Source organism: Mercenaria mercenaria, chromosome 4 (genome assembly GCF_021730395.1).
Source record: "Mercenaria mercenaria strain notata chromosome 4, MADL_Memer_1, whole genome shotgun sequence".
NCBI lineage: Eukaryota > Metazoa > Mollusca > Bivalvia > Venerida > Veneridae > Mercenaria > Mercenaria mercenaria.
Genome location: NC_069364.1, coordinates 5,666,443 through 5,684,791, shown reverse-complemented (window position 1 = coordinate 5,684,791; position 18,349 = coordinate 5,666,443). Strand labels below are relative to the sequence as shown.

General features: G+C 35.0%; 1 protein-coding gene across 2 annotated transcripts; it reads left to right on the top strand.

The window, feature by feature from the left end:
* The first annotated feature begins 542 nt into the window (after positions 1–542).
* Positions 543–18,198, top strand: LOC128556165 (nephrocystin-3-like). 2 transcript variants are annotated; one of them, XM_053540250.1, is made up of 11 exons: positions 543–678; positions 1,479–2,099; positions 5,917–6,122; positions 6,457–6,570; positions 7,326–7,478; positions 8,335–8,556; positions 8,674–8,786; positions 9,192–9,212; positions 15,958–16,100; positions 16,670–16,773; positions 17,057–18,198. In XM_053540250.1, exons 2-11 carry the CDS (start codon positions 1,534–1,536, stop codon positions 17,845–17,847), a joined length of 2,433 nt encoding a protein of 810 aa, XP_053396225.1. In that variant the 5' UTR covers positions 543–678; positions 1,479–1,533; the 3' UTR covers positions 17,848–18,198. The 2 variants fall into 2 exon arrangements, with proteins under 2 accessions (XP_053396225.1, XP_053396226.1); XM_053540251.1 differs by lacking the exon at positions 9,192–9,212.
* The last annotated feature ends 151 nt before the right edge of the window (positions 18,199–18,349 follow it).

Below are 18,349 nucleotides of genomic sequence, written 5' to 3'. Positions count from 1 at the left end.
GTTCTTTGATAGTGTTATAATAAACAAGCTGCTTTATTTTGTGTTGTGTTAATAAAATCATTCACAAACAAAACTTTGTGACCTACTATATTTGGCGGCATAGATACGCCATGTAATAGTGCTTCGCGCGGCATAGATACGCCATGTAATAGTGCTTCGCTCGGCATAGATACGCCATGTAATAGTGCTTCGCGCGGCATAGATACGCCATGTAATAGTGCTTCGCTCGGCATAGATACGCCATGTAATAGTGCTTCGCTCGGCATAGATACGCCATGTAATAGTGCTTCGCTCGGCATAGATACGCCATGTAATAGTGCTTCGCTCTTTCGTCTACTTGTTTACGTATACGACATATTAGAATCGAAATAATAATATTGTAGAACCTTATTTTAACATATCTCAACAATCCGAACCGGTAATATGCCGCGTGTATAAAATTATTCCGCAGGCGTACAACATTTGCTTTGCGTATTATTTCGATATGTTAAAACGTGGTTCTGCAGTATATTATTTCTTAATTAAAATTCTAAAACTGCGCATTTACTTGATAACGATACACTTATACACCCGGAAGTTTAAATAACTGACCTTGCATTTCATCATTTATATCTATATAAAGTACATACTATACCGGGATCCAGTGGTATTCTTAATTTCGACTACCATTAGAGAAAGGTAAGGTGTGTTTTGTTTTCTAGTTATGCACCTATCAAGTTATTATTAAAATAACGTACAGATTATTTAATAACCATGTTTAATTGTACCTTAATTGATCATGAAATTGATTAAAGTTATTAATTGAACCTTTATAATTTTAGACTATGTTTTATTCTGCCACTATATAACTATATAGACAAATAGAATGAAAAGGTTGTACTTTCGTAAGGAGGATCGAGCCTTTCTTAAAGACTGAACCTGTTTTATTTCTAACCAGTTCTGAAATACTAATTACTTTGAAATTGGATATGTTAGAAAACAGGCTACTTTCGATTTGCGGTTAGCTGGTGTCTGATATATGGTATATTTCTATAGCATACGTATTATAAACACTGCGGCTTAATAACTGATCTTTAAAGCAAATGTTTGTCTTCTCACGTTCAGTATCAGAGCTGTTTCTTTTGGCATTTTCTTTCTAGAGATTCATAGTTATAAACAAATAAGGCACTCGCAGTTTAACCAGTTTGCAAACTCCACCATGACTTGACTGCTTTAAGATGGCCGAGTGGTTAAAGAGCGGTTAGTTTTCATAGGCATGTATTGATTAAAATACCTATTCTTTTCATATAAACAATATCAAAATGAACTGTAAAAGGAAGTTAGCTTTATCTTATCGGCTTGCCTATTCGTGCTTTACATTTTTTTTCAGTTTTGTTTATGTAAAGACATGATATTACTTTTGGCACAGGATGTGCAGCTTGTATTAAGAATTGAATTGTAAAATATATAGCTGTAACATATTATCTCTTTACAAACAGAAATGCTCTGTTTTGCTTGTATTTACAACAACCACTCTTCAACCAAGCAATAAAGATGGAAACAGCTGAAGATGATTTTGACGTTGATGTTGAAGTCGACTTTATCGGGAGAGAGACCGACTTGAAGAGGATATATAAAGCTTGGGGCAAACACAGAATATTTGGAATATTCGGACTAAGATCAGTAGGCAAGTCAAGATTAGTGAAAGAGTTCTTAACTCGCTACAAATCAAAGGAAGACGTTATTGTAAATGTGGATGTGAAACCACTCTCGAATAGCAGTTCATTATATTCCCACATATGCGTAAAACTTGGTATTAAAACAGAGGCAAATGCACGTGAGTCTGAAAGGTGGATACATCACATTGTTAGTGAGCTGGTGAAAAGGTCCGAAGAAAATTTCATCCTTGTATTTGACAATACTGAAGATTACCAAGAGTTTAAAGGTACAGCTACCCGAGACTCTTTCTTGTCACTGTGTTCACAAGTCATTAAAAGGTGTTCAAATGTCAAGATCATTCTTACATCAACTACAAGAGTTCAGTTTGCTGGACTGGGACACGCTTACTTTAGCTACAAGGTTTTGCCTTTAAAGCGAACGGAAACAAAGCGATTGTTAAGGTCAGTGATTTTTTGCTTTCTGTATATAACTGTTTAAAATAGAATTTAAAAAGTTATTCCAGACTCAATGTTTTATTCTTGTTTGGTTGATGATATTTATTCGAGCCTTAATTTTCCGCCTTAACATCATTTGTTTGATGGTTTTATTATGATCGTTCAATAAATTCTGTATGAAGAGGGTTATGAAATGTGCAAAAGTAGACTGCTTGGAATCATTGAGCACAACAAACACAGTCAGAGCCATATATCGCAAAGAAGGCCAAACACAGAAAATGTAGTGGATAGTGGCCTCAAATATCTACCGACAAGTCATTTTAACTTTATAGCATATATGAAAAATGGGGATGGTGTAGAAAGGGGGAAGGGCGGGGTTGAAAGCAGAATTTTCGCGATGGTTTAATTTTCACTATTTTCGCGAGGCCCTACATCTCGCGAAAATTAATCTTCGTGTAAATATTCACCATAAGTATAATTCTAATTTTAGCAGGATACCATTTTTACAATTTCGCGAATATTAAAATAGAGAAAAGTGGAAACTTCACAGGTCGCTCAACACGACAAAAACGAAAATGTTGCAGGCTCGGTTTTCTTGAGCCTGTTCTTGGACGGTAGTGGAAATGTGTGCTACCGTCCACGCCCTCTAGCCCCTGGTTGAGCAGAACTCAACATTTACACATGCTAAAAGTACAAAAAGCAATTTAGAGACATCCGCAGATGTATTCAAACGGCGGTGAACATGGAACCTTCAATGATACACGTGCTGAGGCGTGTAATTCCATGAAGAGCGGCGTTTGGTCCCCAGATAAAATAATGGGTTTGCCCCAAACGAGAAAACAATTAAACCTCGCGAACATACTCAACATTTCAAATTCGTGAAATTTTGACCCCGCGAAAATATGTGCGTTTACAGTAGTTAGTTAAAAGGGGAGTGCATAAAAAGCAGCATCAAATATGAAAGACACTTACTGCAGAAGGGTCAAATATAATTTTTCGTTGTATCCTCTTGTAATAAAGTTTCAAATTTTACACACATTTGATTAACATAAGCATTGCTTAGTTTTCCGTAATTTATACACTACATCTCCATAGTATAACCAAGTTTTAGAAAAGCTTTCCGCAGATTGTGATAGAGGTTTTTTGTAATATGAAGATTTTTATGATTAAAAACACCCCTCACGCCCACTCACCGGCTTATTATTGGAAGGATCAAACAATTTAACAATATTATTTTGATGGATAACAATTTAATTCAACATTAATGTTCTACTTTATACCCTTTCAACATCCTTTCAACATATATTCAACCCGGCGTCTGCATCTTTGGTGCTGTTGGTTAAAGTTCCGATGAAGTCAGTTGTCTCTGTTACTATCGAAGCTTCTGATTTGAAACCTGAAACAGTTGCTTACTATCTGGTCTTCTCCAGGAGAAACAACCCCTTTCATTGTGATTTTAATTTTGCCAGAGTGATGCCCCTTTTTAACTTAGTATTTGAGGTCTAATATATGTTTCCATGATCACTTTTGACTTGTAACTTAAATTAGTTATTATATATCTAAGTCATCTAAGTCTATACCAGGAGAAACAATTCACATAATTACATAATTCTGTTCTGAATTGTGGCAGAGTTATATTTTTTTTCTCAATCCGCGTAACTCTGATTTCAATTTTGACAGACTTGTGCCCCATACTTACTTAGAATTTCTCTTTTGTTATAGTTTTTGATAAAGTCTAATATATATTTGATTGAATTAAGCCCCCTCTATTGGCAAAGTTCTATTCATAGTCTAGCATTGAGAAAAATCGAGCGTGTTGTCTAATGGACACCTCTGGTTAGGCATATTAATCCAAAATTTATGGGGTTATTGCTATGTCACATTTTGACATAAACCTGAGGTCATTGACATGTCTTAGACCTACAGTTCGGCTTTCAAACTTGGGGTTCTGAAATAAGACATATAGCTTAATGTCTCCTTTTAGCTCACCTTAGCAATGCTCAGGTGAGTTTTTGTGATCGTTCGATGTCCGGCGTCCGTCGTCTGTCGTCCGTCTGTCTGTCTGTCAACATTTAGCTTGTGTATGCGAAAGAGGCTGTATTTTTCAATTGATCTTTATGAAATTTGTTCAGAGTAATAGCCTTGATAAAATCTAGGGCAAGTTCGAAAATGGGTCATCTGGGGTAAAAAACTAGGTCACTAGGTCAGGTCAAAGAAAAACTTTGTGTATGCGATAGAGGCTGTAGTTTTCAACTGATCTTCATGAAATTTTGTTAGAATGATTACTTTGATGAAATCTAGACTAAGTTCGAAAATTGGTTATCTGGAATCAAAAACTAGGTCACTAGATCAAATTAAAGAAAAACCTTGTGTATGCGATAGAAGCTGTATTTTTCAATTGATCTTCATGAATCTTGGTCAGAAAGATTGCCTTGATGAAATCTAGGTCAAGTTTGAATATGGGTTATCTTGGTTCAAAAACTAGGTCACTAGGTCATATCAAAGAAAAAACTTGTGTATGCAATAGGGACTGCATTTTAATCAAATCTTCATGAAATTTGATCAAAATGTTTGTTTGGATGAAATCAAGGTCAAGTTTGAATATGGGTCATCTGGAGTCAAATACTAGGTCACCCGGTCAAATTAAAGAAAAACCTCGTGTACGCAATACGAGCTGCATTTTACACTGGATATTCATAAACTTTAGTCAGAATGATTGCCTTGATGAAATCCAGGAGGAGTTTGAATATGGATTATCTGAGATCAAAAACTAGGTCACTAGATCAAATCAAAGAAAAAGCTTGTGTATGCGATAGAGGCTGTACTTTTCAACTGATCTTTTTGAAATTTTGTCAGAATGATAAACTTGATAAAACCTAGACCAATTTTGAAAATGAATTATCTAGAGTCAAAAACTAGGTCACTAGGTCAGATCAAAGACAAACCTTGTGTATGCGATAGAGGCTGTATTTTTCAATTGATCTTCATGAATTTTGGTCAGAATGATTGCCTTGATTAAATCTAGGTCAATTTTGAATATAGGTCATCTTGGGTCAAAAACTAGGTCACTAGGTCAAATCAAATAAAAAAACCTTGTGTATACAATAGGAGCTGCATTTTACACTGGATCTTCATGAAATTTGATCAAAATGTTTGTTTGGATGAAATCAAGGTCGAGTTTGAATATGAGTCATGTAGAATTAAAAACTAGGTCACCCGATCAAATTAAAGAAAAACCTTGTGTACGCAATAGGGGCTGCATTTTACACTGGGTATTAATAAAATTTAGTCAAAATGACTACCTTGATGAAATCTAGGTCAAGTTCAAATATGGGTCATCTGGGAAACATGTTTACACTGTTATCTCAGGTGAGCGACCTAGGGCCATATTGGCCCTCTTGTTTTTATACTGTTTTTTATGTGTATTTTATTTCTAGGTATTTTATTAACATTGTGTTGATAGTTTTAAATTGATTGATAGGTTTTATGTATGTATTGTCTCTTGTAGCTCTGTATAGAGCGGTTGTATGCTTTTTAAATATTAAAGTGATTGTGCTGTATGTAATGATGTATACAGATGAGACATAAGTAAAAGAATAAACTAAACTACTTCGTACTTACTCTATCGAAGCAAAGAATTCACGTATTTCGTACTTTAGAAATAATCGCCGATGTTGGAAACAAATCTTAACACGTATTTTGTGAAAAGTATATAGTCCATCAGAGGAGTAAGAACTCTATATGATTTGTCTTTCGTTCTGCTACATGCAAATATATGTATACAAATGTAAATATAAATGAAAATATGTATACTAAAATCTAGATCAGTGATTTGGGGAACAGATCTTGGAGAATACGAAGATTCTATTGTAACGCTAAGTGAGGGCTTACCGCTGTTGATACTGATGATAGGTTCTGAACTAACGGAGGATGACGGAATGCTTACACCTGAGGATATTGTGGAATGCCTACTGACGAGCCGGCTCAAAACTTTGAGTAGAGAATTCTACCCAAAAGAGGATAGGGTCGGTAAGGCTGTTGTTGATATACATCAATTCATAAAAACAGCGAATATTGTAAGTAACGAAACGATTTACATATTAATCATCGATGCATCAGGTTTGCAATTATTTTAGTTTAGTGAAAGGATTAAAAACCGGACAAGTGCAGCACTCAACACAGATTGATAAATGATTCTAGCAAATGTTATATTTGTTTATTTACTTCGTATGTATCATGCAACGATAAACATACATCTTCAGAAAACACTTAAAAATATGGAATTATAAATAGATGTAATTCTTTATTTCATTAAGGCATTTAAAGAAATTGTAAATACACATATATCATGAATGTTTTACAGCTGATGTGTACAAGGACTTCATAGATCGACTGGCCTCAGTATACAGAGAAAAACTCACTATACTGGAGTATATTCCAGGAACATTTAATGTAGACCAAGTTTCACAACTTCTTGGTATATATATGTTTATCATCATTGTGCCTAAATCAAATGCTCTACATTAGGATTTAAAAAGTTTTACCCTTATTTGAAAGTTAATACTTTACAAATAATGTTTTAATCATTAGCCAGTAATAAAAAAAGTAAAATTGGTTAAAGGGACATTCTGGTGAATTTTCATAAAATGTGTCCATAATTTATTTATACCGATTTTCTCAGTCAATGTTAGGAAATAAAAAAAGTTGTTTTTATCGAAAACACCCGGCTAAAATCAACGCTGTATAACTGTATATGTAGTCGCGAAAACATGTGACAAATCATCTAATCAATAATCATACCACCTAACTCTAATAAGCTTACATTACATGTGGTGAAAATATTGAATAAGAACAGCGCAATATGGTATTTCATAGCAATTTTTAGGAGTTATTCTCAACCGGAACACATAGGTCAGGTTCGCAAAATCATGATACACATGATTGCACATAGGAATATATTTTTTTAACTACGTATATCCATAAAATATGATTAATATCGATCATTTAATAGTAAGAAGGATTTTGAATTTTCATCCATTAATCCTATCCGTTTAAGGCTGCTAAGGAATATTTCTTATCAGTTTATGAAGCCCACATAATAGTAGAACAATATCAGATGTTTTTGACAGCGTTTTATATGTCTTTATCAATTTTCATAAAATTCTTCGAAAAATTAATAATAATAGCTTTAGCAATTTTGTTCACATATGATCAACATTTCATTCTATCAAGATGCTGAAACAGAGGCAATAGTGAAATATGACACGCTAAAACCAATTCTTGGGCGACATTTTCTGAGTTACGATCCCACAACTCGACGATTTAATATCCAAGGGATATTAAGAGAATGTCTCCAGTCGTACTACACAATCAAAAATCTACCAGGTAATGTCTAACTTTTACGCAAACATTTGTTAATTTTAGGATCTTAATCTATTGAACATACTTGTCATGTACAAAATAACAAGGAAGAATATCCAACAGGGAAAGCCACGTTCTAAAAATGCAGCATCCCCAAACGCGCACGCGATCAACACACGCACACACCACACACACACACACACATACACACACATACCTGCACGCACATACACATACGCACACAAAGCAAACACACAAGGACAAAACAAACAAATAATGGAACACGGTGGGGCACCGCCTTGGAACGGTCAGTGGCAAAACCACCACTGGGGAGCTTAAACTGGTTTATGGTGGACCTAACCTCACTCTTACCCCATGTTCCAAAGTCACAGGACAGTGTAAATAAAAGTCATCCTCGCCAGGTGAAACCCTAACATACGCAAAGGCTATTGTTCTGAAATTATAGAGAGACTTTTAGTTGATATTGTTCGGAAACAAAAGCTTGAGGCAAGCTTATCGGGGCAACCGCTAATCCTCTCACTGCTGTAAGAATTTACAGGTGTTTTATCAGAAGGTATGGTCACTGACTTAACATATTTTAATAGAGTAATGTTTTGATCAAATTGCGAAACATTAATTTAGGTGGTACAGGTGTTAAAAGCAGTGCTGCGATGCTGCATTGTATCACACATACATTAGTCCTTATTTCATAACATTTTAGCTTTACTGCATCTGGACCTCTATTGCTGTGGTGACAGACTGTGGTTGATATTTATAATCAGTTAAAGAAATCGTTATACTATAATGCATCATAAATTAATCAAACAAGATAAAATTAGGATATTATATATAAAACAAGGACAATTTGTGATCATTTCAGAAGTCAGAGCTAGATACTGCAAGATCTTCACGGCCGTAATGGTGAACATATCTAAACGCCTCGGCACTACGGAGTATACAGAGGCAATGGCGGAATTCACAGTGGAACACCCAAACCTGCAGAAACTATTGACAGATGTGAAATATACCAGACAAGACACCTATCACTTCTTTATAAAGATCGCAACTGATTGCACGGTATTAGTTGATCAGTTTATGGCAGGTAAATAAGACAAACAATTTCTTTAATTTTAAAATATGTTAGATCCAATACCTCAAATGCCAAGTGGTTATCTGAAAATAAGTAACGTCTGTTGAACAAGTGTTGACTTTCTTTAAGGTGATGGTGAGGACTTTTACCAAGGTTGTATGAGGATTGCAAACATGTACGGTAAAGACAGAGATAGAGCAAACGTTCATATTGCTGTTGGCAGTCTTTACACGAATATAAAGGTAAAACGTGTATTACAGTTTTCATAATAAACACGAAATGAACTCATGCTCAAGCGTTATATGGTGTAGAACTTTATATTCTCATCCTGCCTGTTTAAATATACTGATTGAAATGTGTTTGAATGAAAAAACTAACTAGCTGTTTCTTAGTTCAGACTTACTAACATAATTTACAATTACTTATTCAGCATGTACTGCCTGCTAAAATATACTAAATGAAATGTGTATGAATGAAAAAACTAACTAACTTTTCTTATTTTAAACTTACTAATATAATTTTCAATTAATTATTCAGCATGTACTAACACATAACAATTGCTTGGAAGGGAATGTCTGTAAGTATTAATTATGTATAACTGTTACCTGATTGATATGCTACTAATATGTGTATGTATTTCCTTCTAGGGTCCAGGCACTGCGAAACAAGTATATTCATTTGCGGACCCCTTCATCTTTATGCTTTAAATATTTTGCAGTCGCTAGATGTCTGCATTTGCTAGATATAGTAAGCTTATATTCCAGTCAGGACATTGCAAAGTACTAGTCCTACTCATTTTGTGGTCCTATCGTAATATTATCGTTTTAGACAATATCAAATTGTCTAGTAAATTTACTGATATATGCAAGAAAACATTAACATAACCAGCTCTGATATTTTCAAAAACAATGACATTTTCATCTATTCTTAATTACATGTGTAGATGTCCTAATTGGAATTATGCTGTCTAATGTTAGATACGCCGCCTTGTAGATTGTTGATAAATATATACATATAAACAGTTAACTGTTTTTAGAAATACCCTAGATAGTATCTACCCGTCTCCGAACCGCTCCCCTGACTGAAAAGTTAAATTCGCGGCTCAGCGTCCGGTGTTGCAAGCGAAATCCTTAGCTTCTAAATTTGCACTCGTAAAGAAAAAAATCTAAAAGATGATCATTTCAAAGAATGGAACACAGCCAAGTAAAACACTGGTAGCAGACTGGGTATGACTGAGTTTGTTCCTAAGAGGCAATAAAAAGTGGAACACCTCAAACGTCCCCCTTTGAACACCATAATCCCAAGATATAATCAACACTATTATAGGAATACGTCAGTCTTTATTCCAAAAAAATACAACATTATATACAGTGAAACACCGCTCACTCAAGGTCGCAAGGGGATGAGCAAAATGCTCGACCCAGACATTGACCAACAAACGAAGACAAGTGGAGTTTGTTTGACCAATATTCATCGGGGCCATTTGGAGATGAAACGGTGATGTGTAATAATAACACACTCATGATATTTTCAAAAAACGTGTTGCAAATGTTATCTGTGATAGGCGTTTCAATATGTAATTTGTAAATGCCATATATGAAGAAACAACTAAGACTTTTTATTTTTTCTTATTTATCAACGAGTGCATGTAGAAAATAAATTTTCATTCATTCATTCATTCCATTTCATTCGTTCGTTCGTTCGTTCGTTCATTCACGAAAGCGTATCATAAAACATATAGGACATGCAAACAATACAAAAACGGTAATAAAAGCAATGCACTTTTATTTGAAAAACTGTACGAATTCGCATTTTTTTCTCCAAATAAAGATCTCGTAACTACCGTCAAATATTATTTCCTCTATTTGCATGCAAACAGCTGCTGATTAAAATATTAAGATCTCGTAATTATCTTCTCGATCCTGCAGAAAAGATGTAATAAGTAATCAATTCAATTCAATATATTTATTGCATTAAACATGTTACACATATTTATAGCAACACAATACATTAAATGCAATAGACGACATGGATTTCTTAAACAATATACATTTTTTGCAAAAGAGCATAGATGTTTGTGGATATTAGAAAAAGGCTCTTAGTTTCGTGTCAGATTGGCATAATATATAAATTTACTCAAGTTCTGTATAATTTTCCGATTAGTCACTGTTAGTAGGTTGATAAACGTTTGTTTAGTGGGCCAAGTATAATAATAACGTTTTAAATATTTAACTCTAAGATCTCTAAATCTAGGACAAATTAGAAGGAAATGATATTCATTTTCGATTATTCCATTGTTACAATATGTACAATTTCTTTCGTTCCTTGGTACATTGTTGTAACGCCCGCGTTCTATTGCTAAGTCATGGGATGATGTACGGAATTTCGTAAATGATATTCTGAATTTAGGCTCTTGTATAATGTCAAGATATTTTTCTACTTTAAATTCATGCTTAAATAAACAATACGTTTCAAGACGAGGAGAGTTATTAATTGATGAGTACCATTGTTGGTTATACAATAAGTAATCACATACCTGCTTTAATCGAAAACAAACAGTAATTGATCAATATTTGATCATTAAAACTTTTCTTCAACCTTTCATCAGTAATTAACCTCATTATCAGCAAACAAACATTTGTCAGGGAATAGACCACCCCATTCTCACGGCGTGCGAAAATTTTAAATTAACCAATACATTCTGACCGCTGAAGGTGTGAAAAATTTTGACACCTCTGCTCGAGTTTGCCAGAAGCAACAAAGAGTAAATTAATACACAGGGACCAGGTGTCATGCGATCGAGTTACCGATGCTCGACCCAGCCATGGTAATTTCACATAGAAAATAAAAGGAAATCGGCGGGGTTACATGAATTACTCGAGCGAGCCCGGATGCTCGATGCCCGAGCTAGCGGTGTCTCACTGTACAAGACAATAAGAGACACTTACCGTACATCATCAGTTGCTGATTTATACTTGCGCATTTTTCAACAATTTGATTGCTTGTAATGATTCGCCCATCTACTACCAAAAGACACTGTCTTTGGTTATTTATACTGACTAAATGATTTCTTGGTTTGTGTTGAAAGGGCCTCCATGGCAGAGTGGTTTTAGGAGTTCACTGACATCGGAATACTTGCACTTCACCTGAGTAGGTTTGAGTCCTGCTCTGGTCATCATATTTAGGACATCCCGCCGGCTTGCAGAAGCTCGATAATTGTAACCTAGGGCCGCCGGAGCCTGAAATAATGTTCGGAGGGGCACCTGGGTCTCCCTTCACAATTTATTATATTTAAAGAACTTGAGAAATAAATTTGCCATCTAAAAAATAGTAAGTTAAGTTAAATAGATCGAGCATAAAAACTTTCAAGAAGCATATACTAGTAGAAAATGCGATACTATTTATTAGTTATATCCTTCTATGTTGTGATTTTAGCTTGCTAGCTTTCACTTTGCACTCCTTATGCACCTCTTAACCTACTTATGCAACACAGCAACTTTTTGTAACTTAAGCGATATTGCTTATACTCATAATGCTTAGAAAAAAAATTGTAAAAGTAAGTAATGACATATTTTTAGTGCTCAAGAGTTGTAAAGTATATTTTCTAATGTCATATTCAATGGGCCAAATGCCTGTATGTTTATGTAATATATTTTATACCTTATCAGTTGGAAGAGCTAGATTTTGTACGACATTATTTGTTATCATTTATTAGACTTTTTGGCCGTTAAATTTAAAAAGCCCCAGATCTTTTAATAAAGTTTTCACATAAAAAAAATGACAATACGAAGGGTGTTCAAAAATACGTAGACTGGGTCTTCAACTTTCTTTCAACTTTCTTACACACAATATAATAGAAATGACACCATTATACCCTCTTAATCTGTGCTTATTAAGCCACTATGCCATAACAGTGCAAAAGTAAAAGTTATCTAATATACATAGTTGATTAGGTTTGAAGTAGGACAGACGTCTTCGTATTTTTTAAACAACCCTCATTTTTGAAGATATCTAAGATGAAGGGTAAGGGTAGATCTTCCTGAATCACAGTGCACCCCCAAACACCGCCATAGAGCATTACGTCGCAAAGTAGGCCCACACCAAAAAATATGTAACGGAAAAATATTGTAGACGGGTTGCTTCAAACATCCAACAACAAGAACATTTCAATTATATACAAAATACAGAAAAAGGGCGGGGGCGGTGGGAGTAAGGGGTAGATAAAAGGGTCAGATGTTGGGGGAAGTGGAAAAAAGGAAGGATGAATATTCAACAGGGAAAGCCACGTTACGCACGTACACAAAACAAACACACAACTAACATACCCAGATAACCAAACAGACAAGTAAGAAAAAAGCAATACTGTGCGGCACCGTCAAAGACACACAATTATCTATAGTGGGCACGACAACTCACTCATAGTAAAAGGAGAGGGTGTGCAAATGCAAGAGAGCGACAATGTAAGGGAGACGTGGGAATGGCGATGGGGGTAGGGGGAGAAAGAGGAAAGAAACGCCAACAACAAAAGACAACATACACAACACAAAAAGAAAACAAGTTAAAAATACAGGCACTGCCTTGGAACGGTCACTAACCTACATAAAGGATACTGGGGGTTTAAACGCGTTTAGGGCATTCCAACCTCGCATTTACCCTATTTTCAACAAATTAGACAAGACAGTGTAAATAAAATCATTCACCGCTGAAAAAAGGCTCTAACTTTAGTGACAAAATACGAGATCATACAAAGTAAAACATGTAAATAGGGTCAATCTAAGGTATAATTACATCAATGTACTCAACAACTTGTCTGAAGTCAGAGCACCAATAGCCTAACTGTTAAGGGCACGACTAAGCAAGCTGAAAAACAAAATTCCTCTCCCTCCGTCCGTTTTTGTTTTGTCGGATTTAGGAGAAAAGCATCAAGGAGCCTTATACTTTATTAGTTATCGCACCATCAAATAGGAAAGCGTGAAGAGGGATCAATCACCAAACATGCACTGTGCTTAACGATTTTCGCATTGTATCCTCTTGATAAATCTTTTCACACATTTTACAAATATTTGATTAAAAGAAGCATTATGTTTAATTTTCCAAATTTTATAAACTACCTCTCGTTGTATACCGGGTGTGTAAGACCAAGATTTAAGGTTTGTGTTATATTTCTTTTAAAGTTCGGACGGTCTGTAGTAAAATTTAGTGAAAGTCTTCCGTAGTTTATAATATCGATAACCCTGTTGTAATAACATTTTGGTGATATGAAGATTTCTGTAATTAAAATCCTCTAACTTTGAACAAGCTCTTGCAAAACGAATAAATTGTGAAATATGGACACCGTATGATGCCGCTTGAGGGACATCTCCATCAAGGTGGGAGAAGTTGACAATTTCAAAATTGAAATCGTCCCTTTTATCATCTATTTTTGTTTCTAAATGACTATTCACAATTGTTAAATTTAAGTAAAAAAAATGACACTTCTAAATCTGAAAAATATAGGTTGTCCATATCTAAAATGTCATCAAGGTACCTCGAGGTTCCATTAAAAGCTTCAATAATGTCAAATTGTGTCTAAGTGGACACACTGAGCATGAAATCTCGTTCATAACAGTATAAGAATAAATCAGCTATGAGTTGGGCGCAGTAAGTCCCCATCGGGATACCCATTACTTGTCTATAAGTTTTATTGCCAAATTAAATAAGTATGTTATCTAACAGAAGCCTTAACGCTTCGAAAACCTGATCACAACTATATAGGTATATAATAATATATATATATTTGTTATATTTACTGTTAGAAAAAATGCTATAGTTTCATTACATGCCAAATATTTAACGTTTTCTCTTGCAAATGTTTTCTCAATTAAAGCTACCAGATTTTCTTTCAAGAGGTTATGTGGTAAGTAAGTATAAAGAGTAGAAAAATCATAAGTGCTTATAGTTGAACATTTCTAGCGTTTGTTAATCGCTTTTTGATAAAATCTCCAGAATTCTTGATTGACCAAAACAGATTAACCCCCGAGTTCTGTTCTGATATACCTTGGAGCAATACTTCTGCACGTGGTCTTTTTTTTGCAGTTAGACAAGAAGTCAAAAGAGGAGAAATATTTTTTTGTAGAGCATAAGGTTGAATTTGCAATGAATCTAGCTTTATATGGGGTTTTGTGTAGTTTTGGGATACAATAAAGAGTAGGGAGCTTCATCTGATTGTCGTCAAGTGCGAGATTAAAATTCATACATTGATTTACATGACTTTTCACAATAGTATTCTCATCTTGTGGCGATAACTGATAAGCTTTCGCATGTTTCAATTCATTTTGTAATATTTCAGTGTAATAAATGCGTCATATAATGATAATATTATTTGAAGCTTTGTCTGCAGCAGTTAAAACAAAATATGTATGTAACTTAGATATAGCTGTCTTTGAATTATGAGGTAATAAGGACGGGTTTGATTCCTAGAATTTTATACGAGTTTTTATGATTTTAAAAATATTCTTTTTGCATTCAGTAAGAGGGTTCGGATCTGCATTTTCTTTCCGACACTTCTAATTAACATAGTCATCAACAGACTGAGATATTTCAGAGAGACATGTTTCAAAGTTTATCATAACACGAAGGAATCCTTTAGAGAAAATGTTTCTGATTCTTTTATCATCAATGATTTTAGAATAACCTGTTATGATATGACCGGCCGGTTGATAACAGTATTTAGATTCTTTACAGTTACAATTGTCTGGAACATTAAGCTCTATGTTTAAATCCGAGACAATTTTGTTGTAATTAAATAAAACGCTTCTAACTTGTTTATTACATTTGTAACAGATAATAGGTGTTTCCGAATTCTCAATCTGACTAAAGTACATCTCCTATTACGCTACGCATAGGATCTGACAACGAGCTATTGATGGCCTCGTTCTGACAACCTTTCCGCTAGCCAATCAAAAGCTACCTTACAGCATTCTGTAAGCTTTATAAAGCCATGGGTTTTGGTATCAACAATTTTTATGTCGAAAGATTTCAGAGAGGCGGTTAGCTCAGTCAGTAGGGCACTTGCTCTGTAAACGAGAGGTCCCAGGTTCGAGCCCTGGATTAACTACAAATTTTTCTTACTCTTTGACATTCGAACAAGTTGTCTGATTGGTTCAAACAAAAATTGATTTGCGAAAATAAAAATAGCAATATTGGAAATCCAAAATATACAGAAGACGAATGTGAATGGGTCGTTTTCAGATCTTCGTTTAGAAGATCAAGTGCTTTAGTCAGATTGTCCGAATTCTTAAAATATTTAGGAATAGAGCTAACTAAAATTTGTCTCTAAAAATACTACGTAAATTAATAAACTCGATTCCTTTATTTAGGAAATGCAATTTTAGAAAGACTGAAGATATCTAATCCTGCTTTTGTATTATTAAGGGACATTTGGTTCGTGGGGCAGATAATTACGACTCGGCCATAGCAGTTTTTGAGAAATATGGCAAGTCTCTGCAGCTGGCGACAGCATATCAAAGGAAAGGCTGGAATTTATACTCACAAGGCAAAAACTTAGAGGCAGTAAAGTATGTATGAAAGGCTGGATTTTATACACACTAGGCAAAAAGCATAGAGACAGTAAAGTATTATAAATTGCTGGAATTTATATCTACAAGGCAATTCATAAAGGTTGTAAAGTATGCATAGAAAGAATTATTTCAAAATATCTTCATTTTGTAACGAAGTAGACACTATATCTCGGTAACATTGATAAATTTTGTGACATATTTTTTATTTGTTTTTGTTGGATTTAACGTCGCACCGACACAAGTAAAGGTCATATGGCAACTTTCCAGCTTTAATGGTGGAGGAAGACCCCAGATGCGCCTCCATACATTATTTCATCACGTGCGGGCACCTAGGTAGAAATACCGACCTTCCATAAGGCAGCTCGATGGCTTCCTCACATGAAGAATTCAACGCCCCGAGTGAGGCTCGAACCCACATCTTTGAGACGCAAGTTATTCCAAGTCAGCGACCTTAACCACTCGGCCACGGAGGCCCCTTTTCTGACATGTTTAACTTATATGATATATAGATATCAAGTCAGAGGTCATTAATAGTACTGTGAATAAACACAACATTGTATTTTCAGGTTTTTGAAGCAAGCTTTTGATTTGTCAGTTTCCTCTGGGAAAGAATACCAGTCAATACTTCTGCAATCTCTGAACAGTCTAGGCCTCACCAACACAGTCCTAGGTATTTTTATTTCAGATATATATGTTACGTTTTATATGTATATAGACTTACTGCATGTCACTATAGTCCCATCGTGTGATTATAAATGTGTTAGCTGACTCCCATATTTTCTCTACCATCAGTCTAGCTGACTTGGCGGAGAAGGTGATCTGCCTAGACGCTGGACTGTATCTTAATCAGTTTTCGCCCGACCGTCGGTTGGGCCTCAAAGCGTTATCACATGACCTTAACGGTTAGTGTGATGAAAAGCCTAATTCTCAAGTGAATTTCTTACATATTACAGGACGTTTCGAGGAAGCAGAAAGGTATCATTTTGAAAGTCTAAAACGAAGAAAGGAAATCCAAGGAGAAGATCATCCCTTCGTTGGAGCCTGTTTAAACAATATAGGCATTATGTATTACCTGAAAGGAGACTCACATAAAGCCCTCAAATTCTACGAAGAAGGCCTCGAGATAAAGAGGAAGTCTGCAACACCTGTGATATCACTCGTAAATTCCTTGAGTAACACAGCTAATATGTACAGTGAAACAGGAAACTCTAAAAAAGCCCACATACTTCTAGATGAGGCAATAGAACTATTGAACAAGGAAAAAGTTCCATGTAGAGATGCAGCTGCTTTATTATGTGATACAAAAGGCAAAGTATATAGGCGCGAAGGTGCCTTCAAGTTTGCAGAGGATATGTTCCAAAAGGCTATAGATGTAAGGAAAGAAATATCAGACGAAAATGTACCTTACTTGGAAAGTTTGGTACACTTAGCTAATATAAATAAACGTCAAGGAAATTACATTTCTTGTATAAGAATTTCCAACAAGGCTCTTACGATAAAGGAAAAGGCCGAAATTGCAATGCCACAACACCCATTTATCAAGGAGTGTTTAGAATGCTTAGTGGAAGTCTACAAGAAAACAGATGATAAAGACAAGTGCAAGGAAACACTTGAAAAACTTGAATCAGAACTTATTCGTCTCGAAAAAGTTCACCTTGATCATGGGAACGAAAGAGACCTACTCAAAGTCAGAACTCAAATGCATGAAATTAAAGCTGAACTCGAAATGGCTCCGAAACTTTAATGTTTTAGTAACGTCAGAACAGAATTTCAAAGAGTTATATATTTTTACAGACAAAAAACATAGCTATTGTTAAGGATAATCAAGAGCCTTCTGACAGCTTAACAATAGTTAACATTTTAGTAAGGTAAGATCGAACACGGCGATATACAGAAGATATAGGGATCTGTTGTCAAATTGCCATCGGAATTCCTCTTCCTGTTTACACAGATAACAAAAAAGCAAAATAGTGCCGGTTGTACTTGAAATTGACACACAATTTGGTAAGAAAAAGAGTTTGCCAACCATTATGATGTAGATATTTGTAAGATACACTCTAACTTGTCAATTAAATCAATGTATGTTGCATAGAAACATCTGCATTTTCTCTTAATTACAAATCCGAGAAAAAAGATAATAGATACCAGTTTTTCCCTGCACTATGTTGATGTTTGCTGAGTGAAACAATCTCTCAAAAATGTGTATTCGCCACCATTCGAAATATATCCTCCGCGTTATGAATTAG